The sequence below is a fragment of the Stegastes partitus genome, unplaced genomic scaffold (assembly GCF_000690725.1).
Source record: "Stegastes partitus isolate 25-593 unplaced genomic scaffold, Stegastes_partitus-1.0.2 Scaffold797, whole genome shotgun sequence".
NCBI lineage: Eukaryota > Metazoa > Chordata > Actinopteri > Pomacentridae > Stegastes > Stegastes partitus.
Genome location: NW_007578528.1, coordinates 329025 through 344483, shown reverse-complemented (window position 1 = coordinate 344483; position 15459 = coordinate 329025). Strand labels below are relative to the sequence as shown.

The window sequence follows — 15459 nt, the reverse complement described above, 5'->3', positions numbered from 1 at the left end:
AATTCTGTGATGGCAGCTTGTCAAGTGGGAATATTTTGTAGTTTTTTTTCCTCCTCTGTTACAGAAAATGATGAAAAATGTTTTATCCAAAGAACTTGAGTTTTCTGACATTTGTGAGAACTGACGGAGTTCTCCACGAAGTAACTGACGGCTTGACAGACAGTGAAATCGCAGCCCCTAACCCTGCAGCCAGTTAATTAGTTTCTACGTTTCCGGCTGCGGTTCAAGCGTCAGCAGTTAGTTTAGGTTTTAAAAGCCAAACCTCGTGCGTGGTTTTACAAAATCCTGTCATCTTCCTCATTTGATTCAGTCTCATGGTGACGTTTTAAATCTATTAATCAAATCAGAATATCAGAAAAGTCCTGATTACGTATTTTCTCCAAATTGATCAGCCCCAGTTTGCTTTTATTTGGTTAATCAAACTGGAAACGCCTCCACTGCACTTGGTCGATGAGAACAGAGGTACAGGGTTCTAACTCTGTTCAGTGTGAAGTGAATCCATGTGTGAATGACAGGACTGTACACCACACGCTGACGTGTCATTTCTTAAAAGTATTTATTGAAATTTTACAATCCTGTTATAACCCCGTTGTATGACATCTCCCATGCAGAACTGTGATGAGAAAAAATTGGAAATACGTCTTGAAATTCACATTTTAGCAATTTCTCAACTGACCTTCCCTTTCTGAAAACCTCGAAAGCCCAAAAAATAGAATCTATAAAAGGCAAATCTCTCAGAACTTTGCTGCATTTTCCATTTTTTTCACATCCTCCTTTCCCCCCCGACTTTTCCCTCCCCCAAAAAAAGCCTGAAAACTAATCACACACAACATAAATGTTAACCGCAGTACAGATCTGAAGTTTTCATGGTTGCTGAAACGGAAAAAGTCGGATTCAGTTTTAACACTCCGTCCATTCAAACTGCAGGTTTGTTCTTCAGGGTCGCACGTGAACAACCACGAGACGCTTCCTGCTCCGCCGGACTTGAACCCACCACCGGAGCTTTAGGGTTTCTAGGTTTCAACTCTACATGTAAACAGTTTTGTCAGTGCACATTCACTGTATAGGGTTTCACTTAAACAGCAGGTGGTGGGTTTAACTGGGCGGAGCTCAGGACGAAGTGACAACAGAACAGGAGCTGAACTGAAGGTGGAGGTTGACTGGAACCAGATCATCTAATGCTACCGGTGTGTTCAGTGACTAGAGGTGACTGGGGTACATTCAGGACGCTCAGCGTGGCCTTTCTGCTGTGAGAATCAAACATCATTAATGTTGTTCTGTTTTCTCTTAAAGGTTTATTTTACAAGTTTATTAATTTGTCACAAACATGAAGGCGCCGTAATAATGCATTTTCTTTGACAGGTTAACTCAAAAACATTTTATTTGTAAAGAGAGGGAGTCAGAGACCAGTTCAATTGCATAGCAATTTAATCCTTGTCCAATAAGGACTCTTTCCCTGTCACAGGGAGAGGCCCTGTGGTCACTCTCAATCAGCGTTTTAATCGACCAAGACAGTATCAATAAAACTATTGATAAACGCTCACTATATCTCTAATAGTGACCATGTTCAAACAGGCATCGTAGGGTCTTAAAGAAGCCGTTCCTACGCACCCAGACTAAATGTCCACTGTCCGTCCCCGCTCTAAACCACCAGATTACAGTAAATACAAGATGGGCAGTTCACTTAACAATCAGGTTTGTTTTGTGTCAAGTCAAAGGCTTCCAGGCTCATGTTGGGTCGGTGGTACAGAGAATCATGTCGAAACGGAAAAAGAAAACAAAACATGAGAAACATGCATGGGGTAGGCTTTCCTAATGCCACATACTGAGTGTGCACACAGACAGGCACGAACGCAGATCTCCGGCGAGAAGCCTCCCGGCTCGCGCAGCGCCCAGCGTTTGACCGAACCCACGGGGCGATTTTTAACGTCAAAAGCAAAGCGCGACGCGAGCGGCGGGGGCTTGGCGTCGAGATGCAGCCTATACAGACACCAGTCTCCGCTTCAGGAGAGGGTTTCTACTACACATCACAATCTCTATCCACAGTTTGGAGTTCAGTCTCGGAATGTCAACAGCAGCACGTTTTGTCTCTCCGTCCTCTCGCGTCCCTCCGTCCGTCCGTCACTGCAGGTCTCGGTCTTCGAGGTACCTGTACTCGAAGGTGAACCCCTCCTTCTTCCTCTGGCCCCATTTCTCGTAGTCAAAGTAGATGTAAGTGCCCTGAAGGAGCAGAAGGAGAAGAGGCGTGAACAGACATTTAACCGATTTCAGATTTGAATGTCAGCGCACTGGTTGGACCACCAGTCAACGGTTAATCGATCAGTTGTCAACTATTACATCCATCAAAACTCATCTGAACATTTATTAAAATTAAAATCGTCTTAAATTCTGTCTGAATGTGAACATTTCTGGTTTGTTTCCTCTAAAACATGGAATCAGTTAAAGCTGTTCTGTCTGATTAACATCTGGACTTCCATTTATATTTTGTCTGTTATGTGAGATATGATCAGCTCTTTATTGGATTTTACGGTTTGTGCAGTCATTAGGTTGGATGTTTGCCACCTTATGTTGTACTACATTAAATTTAAAACATATACACACTATGACTATATTGAAAAAAACAACATACTGTACTACAACTCTTTTATCGACATGCTGTGACTCTTACAGACATACCAGGACTCTTTCATCACCAAACTATCCTAAACGACAGATGTTGGGTGACATCAGCCCTGAGTTTCAGTGTGGATGGACATGAAGTGTGGCTGCACCTGTTCAAACTCGTCAGTGATGGTCTTGGGCTCCTCGTGCCTCTGAAACCACATCATGTACTTGGTGTGAAACCTCCACGACTGTTTCTTCAGCGCCTTGGCAGACAGATACTGAGCCTTGGTACCCTGAGAGAGAGGCCAGTGACACCATTAGGGTCTAACACAGCAGACAGATCAGTGTGGAGCTGACAGAGCACCAGGTTTAGTTTGGACACAGCGGCAGCAGACACGTGAACGGGGCTCTGCTTTGATTCTGGGCATGGAACCATTCTGCATTCTGGTGAATTTTTAAACATCAGTTTGTGCCTTTCCTGCATGCATGAGTAACCTTACAGCTGTTTTTCCAAATAAAAGTTCTCTGTCATGTCTGGTTTTGATCTAAAATCTACACCTGTCGGCTGCATAATTACCTCCAGATAGTAGAAGATGAAAAACAGAGTCTCTGTGGACAGTCTCTGGTAGAACTCGATGGAGTCCGAGTGATGCGGTGGTATCTGGTGGTGGAAGGGCAAAGTGGGACACGGGTTCCTCATCAGGTATTGCCTTTAGGACAGAAGCACAGAAAAAAACAGCATCTGTTAGAGGAAATCATTTCCAACTACCCCAGTTTCTCTGTGACACCAGCGCAAGTCTTTAAAAATAGGTCACAACTTCTAGATTTTCTGTTTAAACAGAGGCGAAGGTCCTGAAGCAGCTGTTTCCCTCCAACAGGTGTGAAGTGTTTATCTGTTGAGGACTATTTCAGCTGCAGAGCTGGAGCGCTAACAGGCATTTACAGCAGCGGGATGCTGGGATTTAACCAAAATAAACCCCAGAGCCACCTGGTGCAGCTCTGTGACCAGTCTGTGGACAACAGGGTGGTACTGGGGAGGCTACTGGTTAGAATATAATCAATAATCATGTTTTAACCGATAACGGAGACGACAAAGAACATGCACGTCAGAAGTGTAGATTAGCTGCAGCACATCTGACTGTTTGTAAGCAGAGAGCATTGTGGGAGCTTAGCTAGCAGCGGGACCATGACAGAGACTTCTGTGATGCTAACTGACTCCTGACCAGTGATGCTGTCAACCAGCTCAAGTGTTGAAGCGTCACTGCTGGCTGAACACTGACCACGCTGTTAGCATGTGGAGCCAATAAACCAGGACATGGAACAACGTCCAGAGTTTAACACATTAAATATTATTTTATTGCAATATGTATTATTTTGATTTCATTATCAATCAACTATTAATCAATAAGGCTGCCCACTGAGTGTAGAAATAGTTCAACATTTGCATTTCTGTGTGATAAAACAGAAGCCACAGGTGGATGTTCACTGTTGTTCTTTTTATGGGACAATCAAAGATGTTTGTCTTCAGACTCGTCCTGGTTGAAACGGGTTCAGATCACGTTTTCCAGGATACAGTGAAGAAAAAGTTACCCGCTCATTATAAATTCATTGTTTACTGTCAAACACTCCCAGCGCTGTACGTTAGACGGCTGTGACGTGCTCACCTGATCCTCTCGGAGTCGGAGGGGTGAGGCATGTGTGTCCACGCAGACTCCTGCATGGCCTGCTGGTACAGCTGGTCTTTGGGCAGCGGGGTGGGGCCCAGCGGACAGACGCCCAGCGATGGGGGGATGCTGACCTCCGACACGGACGGCTGAGGGGCGGCGGGGGTGCCGGACGCGGCGGAGGAACCGGAGAAGATGTCTGCAGGACAAAGACAAAGGAAAGGACTGTTGGATACGACACTGCAGCATCAGGTTGGCCAAATACTGACTGACTGAGTCCTTTTCAGTGAGGGGTGATTAAAAAGTTCTGGTACTGTTCAACATGTGCGAGCTGCAACTATCATGACGTCGCTGTGTGGGCATCAGGACCTGAGATCCAGATGTTTCTGGAACATCAGTGATTTCTACATGAGCTCCAACATCCCACTGTGTGAGACGGCGGCGACCAGAGGAGGGTCTGTGGTTACCGACCGCTCACCAAACAGCAGCGCAACAAAAGACACAAAACAACTACAAAGAGACACGACAACGCTTCAGAGACACAAAGAGAGACAAAATGATGTCATAAAAAGACACCGAATGACTGTAAAGACACACAACAAGGCTGTAGACACAAAAAATTGCAAAAAGACAATAAAAAAAACACCACAAAGACGCACAAAACAACTACGATGAGATGAGAATGACTGCAGACACACACAGCAAACAAAGAGACACAAAAGGACAGCAAAGACACAGCCACAGACACACAACAACCACAGAGACATACAATGACTGTAAAGACACAAAACGACCACAAAGAGTCACAATCAGACTGCAGACACACAAAGCAAACAAAAAGAGACACAAAAGGACAAATGACAGCAAAGACGTCCAAAACAACTACACAGGTAAACCTGACAACCACAAAGAGGCACACGTGACTCCAGAGAGGCACAAAATGACGACAGAGACTCACCAAGACTGCAACGACACAAAATGACGGCAACAACACACAACATCACACAAACTGACTGGAACAGACAGAGAACCAAATTACCGTAATGTCTGGACTATAAGCTGCTACTTTGAACTCTGCGGCTTAAACAACGATGCGGCTAATTTATGGATTTTTATGAGTTTGCCTCGAGACCAAAGTGAGGCTGAGAGCGACGACGACAGAGAGGCTGAGGAAGTGATGAAGTGATTCTGAGGCTGTTCAGCTCCTGAAGACACTGAAGAAGACGACTTTAGTGGTTTTAGTGCAGGAGGAAGATGAAGATAGCCATCAGTGACTTTTCCTGGTAGCTGCTGGAGTTTTATTTCCTTAAGCAGCCGTGTTACAGGAAGTGTTCAGAAAAAAGCCTCTACGGTACGTATCTGTGGATGTTACCGCTACGCATTTAATTAAAGGTTAAAACATCTTTCTGTGTAAATATCTCATGTTCCAACGTGGACACCTGCAGCTTAGAGACACCTGCAGCCTGGATATGAACACACCTGGTTTTCTGTTTAGAGTCAGTGGGTGTGGCTTATATTTAGGTGCGCTCAGTAGAAACCACAGTACTCCAAATGAAACACAAAACAACCACAACGAGACACAGAAACAGCAGAGAAAGCTTCAGACTGAGAGGTGAGGAGCTCCAGGAGCAGAGAGTCGCTGCACTTTAACACTTCAACAGAGGCAGCGGTCAGATCCACATCAGGAGGAGTTTTAGATGTGTACATGAACAGCTGAAACGTTTTTGATCACCCCTCGTAGTTCAGCAACAAAGGACTGTCTACTGCCAGAGTGTGGTGCTGAAACAATCAATTCGATTCGTTATGGACCCGTTTCATCATTCATAGAGGCTGATCACAGGCTGACAGATGGGAAACACTGGACCGACACTATTCTGTCCGCTTGCTAACCTGTTGTCATCTCAACTATCAACACTACCTGACACGAGCAGCATCATCTCGTTCTGCAGCTGCTGATGAATGAAAACACCACCGATGCTCTTCACATGTGCTGTGACTACACACTAAATGAATGCACAGCTTCATCCAGCTGTTTGTACATTCTCAGCTAAAAAAAATATGCACATTTCTGCACACTGTGAACATTTCATTACTTTTTAATACTTCAACAACTATTTGGATTTGCTGGATTTGGCACATGCTTTTAATTAAAATCGTTTTTCTTCATGCACCAAAACTCGTCACGTCAGACTCTTCGTATGTTGGAAACCAGCTTTGTCATGAAGGTAATTCTGATTTATGTACAGTTTAGCTGTGAGTCGGCTCCTTTCTCAGTGTGAATGTTGTGTAAAAGTTGCGGGTAGATTACTGTTCAGAGAGTCAGTGTGTAGACTAGCGTGGTGACCTCTGTCCGTTAGATGCAGGTTGGGGATCTCTCCGTCCAGGCCTGACCCCAGCGCTGCTCGTTCTGCCATCGCCTTCAGAGAACTGAGCGGCTCCGGAGCCTGAGGAGGGAACGTGGACACACGGCGGTTAGCAAAGTGAAGTTAAACCAGGAGCCTGCAACTACAACATGGATGGGAACGCGTGAAAACACATGGCGGCAAACAATTGACTTTGAATGGAAACTAAGGACATTAAAACTTGATTATATGTGTGACTGTAGGTGGTACCAACAGCCTGTAAATGTGCATAAACAGGCAGCCACAGTTATTAATTAATTACCTGCACAAGACACATTTAGTAATCAGTCAAAACAGACAAAATTCAGCAAACTAATCAAAGCATTTGCAGCGAAGCCAACAAGTTTCTATTCTATCAAGAAGTCCTAAAATATCTGCTCATGGCATGAATCCTGCCTTAATGTGATATTGGGTACGTGAAGTGTAGGATTCAGTGTTCGGTGTTAAGGGAGCCAAGAGCAGAGGACTGTGGGCAGGCAGGGATATTTTAATAATTCTATTTACAGCTGAGTGCATCAACGCTCTGCAGCGATGTACCGAAGAGAAGAAACTAAAAAACCTCCGTGTGTGCCAGCACATCTCAAATAATTCAGCTGAGACTTGTGGCAAGCTGCTCCAATGTTTAAGAGCCGAGTTTAAATTTCATGACACACATCGACATCAGGTCAAAGTTACGCCGTGAGTGGTTGTAGGTTTTATTCCAGATATCGTAAATACTGATGATTCCAATCCGTCAAACCACAGCTAGAGGTCAACGTGTCTGAAATCACATTCTGAGGAGGCAGAACTCCAGTTTCTGACCAGTTCAACCTGCATTTAAGAGTCTAAAAAGGACAATGCAGATCTGTTGAACTGAAATAAAGACACCTGGACCTACAACTATGAATTAAACTGTAGATATCTGACACTGGAACCACAACCAGTCAGAGTTCAGCTGCAGGTAAACATAGAGTGAAGCTCAGATTTGCAAACACACGAAGGTCAAAGTGACGTCGTTTGTCCTGAAGCACGTACATGTGGGGATCTGCAGTGTTCCTGTTTGACTGATCACAGATATCTGCAGCACAGATCAAGTCTGGATGTGAAATGTTGGAGCAGCTTGCTACAGAGTTTGGTTAGCTGTTAGCGCTCAGGAATCAATAACCGAGCTGCTGGCCTAATAATAGTTTGATATTCACACTGCCAAGGTGTTAGAAGGTCAGATCAGGGAAGGACGATGATCTACTGATGGCAGCTTTTTATTGACCCGACTTCACATTATCAGCCGCTGCACCTGTAAGCGGCCTGGCGCGACCTGGGCTCACCTTGAGGCCCTCGGAGGCCTGAGTGTAGGAGTGGGGCCCGTTGAGAAGACTCCCTCCGCCCGGTGTGCTGTCTGAGAAGGACGGGGACGGAGAGCTGGGAGGCAGCGTGATGGAGCTGATTAAACTGGGACCGTTGTCCATCCTGAACCGGGCAGAGCAGCAGAGAGACAAGGTGAGGAAACGAAACCAGAGGAAACGTGCAGAGTTTGAGGACGAGAAGTGACTCACGGCTGACTGGTGGAGGAACTGAGAGACGAGGGTTGGCTGCTTTGTGACTGGCTCGGTGTGCTTAGAGCTGATTCTGTGGAGCTCTCTGCCACTACAGCACTGTAACCTGGGGACAGATGAGGCACAGGTGGGAGGAAGGAGGAAAACCCTTATCAGGACAGCAAACACTCGGGATCCACAGGTTGTCAGTCTGGCCGATATTCTGCATTTTTCTTAGGACTAGCACCAGCCCGGCTCAGCCTATCAACACTTAAAGCTACTGTTACGGACAGGAACAGATGACTGCGTTAGCTTAGCTTAGCCGTGTGTCGGAGGTGAGCTAGCAGACGTTGCTAAAGTTGTAATAAACACCTCAGTCTAACACAAGCATGCAGTTCCTCGTTACACTAAAAATGCCAGAATAATTTACTTGTGGGTGTTAGTGCAGCTTGAACTTACTCTGCTTTCAGTGCTAGGCTAATGCTATCCCCAACAGGTTGCTGTGTTTCTTATCCTGCTGCTAGCGCTACCTGGATGTTTCTAAAGTCAGATTAACTTTAATTCTCTGTTCTGACAAACTCGTCTCTCTGCAGGGACACGATCTGCAAAAACTGAACAAGAAGCACAAACATCTCCACAAATCAGGACGTTAGCTGCTTAAACTGCGGCTAACGCTACGTTAACAGCTAGTAGCTAACAGCTAAGTTAGGCTACAGATTAAACTGAATTGGTGTCTGGAAATAGATATAAAATTGATAATGCTTTAAGATCTGGACCTTAGTGGACAATAAAAGCAACAGAGAAAGATTAATAAAACATCAAACCGTTCAATCTCAACCCATCGATCTCACAGCAGACAGAGAAGAGCATCGTCCTGTCTTTTGTGTTCACTTATAGAAGTCTGCTAATGAAGCAACCTCACTATGAATGAAGGCTCCTGCATTAAATATTCATCAGCTCTAAATATTACCGTAGCTATTCGTCTTTCTTGACTGACTGATTGGTATCAATGTTGGCCCATAAAGACCACATCTACGATCCCTAGTGGACACTCATGAGGACCAGGAGAGGGAGGTGACCTACTTGTGCTTCCGTTTTGCTTTAGTCCACTCGGTGGTCGAGCTGGAGCAGCGTTCACTCCGACTCCTCCAACCACACCCACGTTTCCTCCGTTGCCTCCCATCATGCCGACCACTCCGGGGGTCGAGCTGACGGAACTCGGAGGCAGCTGGGAGGCACCGGGCGCCACGCTCTGCCCGGGAACCAGACCCAAGATGCTGCTGCTCAGAGAGCTGTGGGCCGGACTGGAGCCGAGCAGGCCGAGCCCGGTGCCCGCCCCGTTGGTGGTGACTCCACTGGAGCCAGAGGTCGGGATGGAAGTGCTGCTCTCCACTGAAATGCTGGACTGCGTGGTGCTGCTCAAACCCAAGCCTCCAGATGCTGCTGCCTGAGCGTAAGGGGCAGGTGTGGAGCCCGAAATGAGCCCTGCCATTGTGTTTAAAGGAGTGGGGTGGCCCCCCAGGCCTAAACCTGGCATCTGGTTGGCACTGCTGGTCCCCGTCATGCCGACTTTGCTCAAGCCCAGCCCCAGGCCGAGTCCCAAACTGGAGGCCGAGGTGGGCCCCGGCGTGGGCTGAGACTGGGAGTTGGGAGCCGATGAGCTGGGCGTGCTGGGCGTCGGGAGAGAGGGGGCGGTGGAGGCCGGCAGCAGAGGGTTACTGGGCGGGCTGGGGGTGTTGTTTGAGGGGACAGAAGGTTTTGTTTGAGGCGGCTGCTGCTGTTGCTGCTGCGACGGGTTCGGCGGCAGCGGTTGCTGCTGCTGCTGCGCAGGTTGATGCTGATGCTGCTGTACGGCGCTGCTGAAGCTTCCTATAAGACTGCTGCTCGTGGGAACCACGGGGATTCCTCCGACAACACTCGCCATGGACACGAGGGAGGAGGACGAGGAGGAGCCGGAGGTGGTGGAGGAAGAGAAGGAGGAGAGCAAGGATGGGGTGCCGTTCTTCACAGGTGACTGGAAATGACATCAGAGAGAAGCATCTGAAACACAACTGTCCTGAAGGTAACTGCAGAGTGTATGAGGAGCAAAGTTTACTGTGATCTATGGAGGCCCAGATAAGCTGGAAATGGCACAAACTAAATCAGAAGTCTCCAGCCGTGGTCCCACAGAGGAAACTTCAGCGCTGACAGGCCAGAACCCCTCAGCCGTCACTCTCCAGGACCAAGGATGAAGATCGCTGCGCTAAACTGTTCATCTACTGACACAGCACAGATGAGAGCCTCTCACCTGACTAACTTCACTGTCTGTCGATCGTCCCCTTTTCTTATCGTCCTCTGAGTTCTCCTATAGGAGGAGATACCTTGATGTGACAATCCACTTTTCAAATGTTGATGCAGAATTCTAGCCAGTGGATTATTATAAACACAGTGGGGCTTGAAGAAGGGTTAAAGTCAATGTAAATCAAAGTGCAAAAATTTTTCTAGCCAGCATCCCCTCAGCACGCCGACTGAGGTTTTAACGGTACAAAGACGAGAACTTACAGCAGTGCAAGTGGCCGGGGATGGAGGGATGGGTGAAGAGGAGGTGGTGGAAGTGGGAGTGCTGCTGGAGTGGAGATACATCTCATCTTCCACGTTGCCCTGACCTGACGGAGAAGTCGCAACTAAGTTTGCAGCTGCAAGAGAAGAACAGACCGGTGTCACAACGGCGACTATCCGACCGACATCGTCCTCACACTCCAGCGCTCTACTCACGGATGTCCTCCAGGTCTAAGTCATCATACAGGAACTCATTCTCCTCAAAGTCTGGGTCCTGGGAGGAATCGATGTAGTATTCGACGTCGTCCTTGATCTTCTGGATCGCGTCCACCGGCACCGAGTCGTTGTCCAGCATTCGTAGAATGGTCTCCAACATGCGAATGTGGAATCTGTGTCTCTCAATCAACCGCTTCAGCTCATCGATGCGATCCTGCTTCTACAGAACAGAAGACAAACGTACGGTTCATGACGTTTTAGGCCTGATTGTAGCGGAACACACATCCTGGAATAGAATAAGACAAAAGGATTTACCTCCTTGTCGCCCTTTTTCTTTCTCGTCTGAACAGAAAGAGACTCCACTTCGCTTTCAAACTGATCCACCTGCATATTTAGAGTGTCTATCGTATTCTGCACAAGAGAAAAACATCAGGAGAAAACATTAATGAAGCATCTGTCGACCAGTTCTAGATGTTCTGTTTTCATTCTTAGGTTCTGCCTTTTTTTTTTTTTTTTTAATGCTATGAAGACCAGTGCAGGTAAACGACTGCAGGTAAACGAGTGCAGGTGAGTGTTTTACTGTTAGCCACTGTCCCGTCTCCTCCTTTTCCCTCTGAGCTGGATCCACTTTCTGAGCGAGTCCCAAGCCTTCTTTCGAGTAGGCTTTTGTTTTTGTTTCACGTTCCACCACCTTGAACCGCTCCATTTGCTGAGGAAAGAAAAGATCACACAAGCCTCGTTCACGTCCAAGTTCTCATCAGTTACGCTTCATCCAAAAACAAGAGGAGAAAACAAAGAGTCAGACCGTTTCTATAAGTTTGCGGTTCTCGACTAGCTGCCTTTTGTCTTTGATCTCGTTCGAGGCCACCCATGTTTTTATCTGGTCTCTCAATCGCTGGGAAAAGCACAGACAGTAAAACATCAAAAACACCTTTCCTCTTTCAAATAGCCACACTTTTGTCTTAGTTAAACTGTCTTACCTGTAGTTTTTTAATCTCTTTCTTGAGGTCAGCCTCATATTTTTCCTTCTGGTTTGCATTTGCTGCATTATGGAGCTAAAACGTAGACAAATTAATGAATCGATGATGTGCAATCACATCAGTTAATAAAGCAGATTATTGAACAAACACAGAATCCAAAGTCGGGCTGCACATTTTGTCTTGTTGACAATGCAGTTTGTCCATGCACAGAAGTCAGACTGCAGGAATGTGATGTGGAGTAAAGACAATTAACTCAAACAAGTCATGCAAAAACTTTTTTTGCTGCTTCATACAAAAAGCAGAAGTCTGTCTGAGGGAACATCATCTACTCTGATGTGAGACTTCTTGGCAGTTTTTTAAACTTTATTCATAAGACAGAGTTTGTTGACCTTCAGCTTCACATGTGCACAGCAACACGACCAGGACAGAAACACTGAAAAGGAGGATCTGACTGCAAATGAGATCGACTGTATGGAAATATTTCAGCTATAGAACGGATGTTGACCAAAAGCAGGTTCTCTGTCTGCAGGTGTTGCCACTACATGAGGAAAAAGCAGTTTGATCACAAAGCTCTGTGTGAGAGATACGAATGTCTCCTGAAGATAAAACAGTCGTGGATGTCTCTGCCAGAGTTACACCATATGAGAAAGGTTCCAAATGGCTTCTTTGTTCCCACTTTTTTAAATTTATTGTATTTTCTATGCAGATGCACTCCCCTACAAAATCACCCCCATCATTCTGGAACTACTAATTCTGAATCATTCAAGTGATCAGCAGGGAAACAACAAAGCTCTCTTACCTTTTGCCAGATATCTTCAAACTGTTCTACACCTTCGGCTACTTTTTTCAGACATCTATCGATCTCACCTGCAGAGATAAAAGACGTGCTCCAGCGTCACTGCTGACAAAACCACCAAACATCAACAGTTACTGAACAAAAACCTAAAGGCAGCGAGTTACACTGTTTTAAAGTCTATCAGTTCCTATTCAGACGGAGGAGTTAGTATTTACTGGTCCAACACATAGCATCCCTGCAACAGAATGACCTGCAGCGCTGAGAGTTAACGAGGATGCTGATGCTGCTTGATGAACGTTGTCCTGCTCGGAGAAGAAGGATCATGTTGTCGGACGCTTTCACCCACAGCATCATGTGGCGGATTGTCTGCCTTAAACTATTTCTTGGACGACATACGGCGGACTGGTGGACATTTGAGTGCAACTGATCTGCAGCCTGTTCTCGTCTTTCTCTTGTCATCTGTGGCATCACATCAGTCGAATAAAGCTGCATTTTAAGGAGGCCTTTTGCAGCCACTGGTCAAAGGGGTTCCTGTGCGCCGGTCACGCTGTCTGATCATTGTCCTTTAAACCCACACCTGACCGGGCTGAGGATTAACTCAGTGCTCCACACTTTGTCACCAGTTAAACAGCTCAGGAACTTTTGGTGTAAAACTGGCTAAATTTAACCCCAACAGAAGTTAGATTATACATTTTTTCTCCCAGTCAGAATAGAAGACAATCTGAATGCTGTCTTTATATTGTTGATAGAAGATTTTAAGTCAGTAAGTCAAACTTACTAAAAGTTGCGGTGAGTTTAAATCACGATGAAACCAAAGAAAAGTGCAGGAAATAGTCAGTTACAGTTAAAACTTCAGCTGTAAATTTGGATGACGACACAGACGACATTACTAGAAGGAGTTAACGTATAGTTCTAACGTATAGTTTTGTGCAGGATCAGCTGAACTGAACAATAGAAATTAGATTTTAAGTTAAAAATAAAAACTATTTGAATGTTGCCTTTACAGTTTGATTAGCAGATTTTTAAACCAGTTTCTCCAACTTTGTCAAAAGCTGCACAAACATACAATAATTGAGTTTGAATCTATAAAGATGAGTACAGCAAATAGTCAACAGGTCACAGCTCAAACTGTGTGACTACATGAACGTCCTTTAAGCTGTTTTCTAACCAGACCAACAGAAATGAGGTTTTAAACTTTTTCTGAGTCACAGAAAACGGACGTTGGTCGGCTGCGTTTGTATTTTTGTTGAGTAGATTTTCAAACCAGTTTCTCCAACTTTAGCAAAAGCTGCAAAAATATACAATAGGTGAGCCTGAGTGATGATAGTTCAGCAAATAGTGACCCGTCCACAGCTCCTGCTGTGTGTTTGGGTGACCACATGAATGACATTTAACCAGAACCATAGAAATTAGATTTTAAACTTTTACTTTGTGTCACAAAAGAGGAACATTTGCAGGCTGCATGTAGAGTTTTGTTCAGCACATTTTCACCCACTTTCTCTAACTTTATCAAAAGCTGCAGAAACATACAAAGGGTGAGTTTAAATGAGGAAAGAGGAGGACAGCAAACAGGCCACAGCTTGAACTGGATATCTGTGTGACTACATGAACGATGATTTAACGCTCTTCTGAACAGAACAAGAGAAACCAGGGTTTAAACTTCGTCTCCGAGTCAGAATTACAGCACATTTCCACGCTGTGTTTTCGGTCTGATGAGAACTCTGCTGCAGGAACTCAGCCTGTGCACGATGCTGAGCAGCGTGATGGATCCTGAGCAACACGACAGCTTCACCAACAGTCTTACCTTGAAGTTTTCTCTTGTCAGCCATGGCTCTGACTACGACAATGTCCACATTCCGTCTGTCACAAAGTTAGCTGTGCGGAGGAAACAAAAGGTGCATCAGTACCTGTTCAAACAGGACAAAATCCCTCCAACTGAGCAGTCGGTGCGTTGCTTTCCAGAGAGTCAAACTGACGTTAACTCCATCCAGCTGGTCAGTAAACGTTAGCAGCACAAATAACGCCGCAGCTCCACAATTCAAACACCTCACACCAAAACTTCGGAATGACTGCCGGTCTATCGCTATATTACCGTGAACCATGTTGCTAATGTTACCAATCTGACTGACATGGTTGTCAGCTAAAATTAGCCAGCTAGCGAGCTAACGTACTGAGCTAACGCTAATACTCGCCACTTGCTTAGCTCGTCCACCTCGCTCGGTTACAAAACAAGCCCCACGGAGCGTGTTGATGGCCGGATTTCATATTCATGCATCATTATTCTGGGATCCGACCCAGCTCTCATATGGTGGTTTTGCGTTGTGAAAGGCACAATAATACAGAATCCGTTGAAATCGTTACCCTGCTAGCTAATATGGCTAACTGTCTGGCTAGCTAATGCATAAAATGCTAGCTAGCAGCTTAGCTAGCCAGCTAGCCAAATTTAGGAAAAAGGGAAACTGGGTCAAGCCGACCAGCTAGATTTATACTTGTGCAAGACATTTACCTAGGGTATGGGCTTTCGTTTGTCTTTTTTCAAATAGAGCCAGAACTAATTCCAGAAAGTCTTCTTTACTTCCAAATTGTGTTTTCTTTTCGACAAGCTCGCTCACTGTGATGTAGCTGAAGATGGACGGTAGCTAAAATCCCACCTCCGCGTTTCGACCCCGCCCTAAATACAATCCGAGACATCTGATTGGACGGAGCTCACATCTGTCACTGCCAGACATCCGCTGGAATGAAGGCCAC

At 45.7% G+C, this 15459-nt stretch overlaps 1 protein-coding gene across 3 annotated transcripts; it reads right to left on the bottom strand.

The window, feature by feature from the left end:
• Positions 1-539: 539 nt before the first annotated feature.
• On the bottom strand, positions 540-15355 carry cnot3a (CCR4-NOT transcription complex, subunit 3a). Of its 3 annotated transcripts, none has more exons than XM_008292247.1 (18): positions 15218-15355; positions 14516-14586; positions 12715-12782; positions 11916-11990; positions 11741-11830; positions 11516-11644; positions 11251-11346; positions 10936-11155; positions 10723-10856; positions 10469-10525; positions 9265-10195; positions 8203-8308; positions 7975-8116; positions 6577-6712; positions 4269-4467; positions 3182-3314; positions 2772-2897; positions 540-2220 (listed from the first exon to the last, which is right to left on the bottom strand). In XM_008292247.1, exons 2-18 carry the CDS (start codon positions 14538-14540, stop codon positions 2122-2124), a joined length of 2766 nt encoding a protein of 921 aa, XP_008290469.1. In that variant the 5' UTR covers positions 14541-14586; positions 15218-15355; the 3' UTR covers positions 540-2121. The 3 variants fall into 3 exon arrangements, with proteins under 3 accessions (XP_008290469.1, XP_008290470.1, XP_008290472.1); XM_008292248.1 differs by having other exon boundaries at positions 6613-6712; XM_008292250.1 differs by lacking the exon at positions 10469-10525.
• Positions 15356-15459: the final 104 nt, after the last annotated feature.

What these genes read in the sequence shown, in the direction of transcription:
- cnot3a (XM_008292247.1), bottom strand. Translation starts at nt 14,540, where the DNA reads ATGGCTGACAAGAGAAAACTTCAAG. An exon ending in TGACAAGAGAAAACTTCAAG is followed by an intron (nt 12,783 to 14,515) that starts GTAAGACTGTTG and finishes TTATCTCTGCAG; the next exon opens with GTGAGATCGATAGATGTCTG. An exon ending in AAGAGATTAAAAAACTACAG is followed by an intron (nt 11,831 to 11,915) that starts GTAAGACAGTTT and finishes TGCTTTTCCCAG; the next exon opens with CGATTGAGAGACCAGATAAA.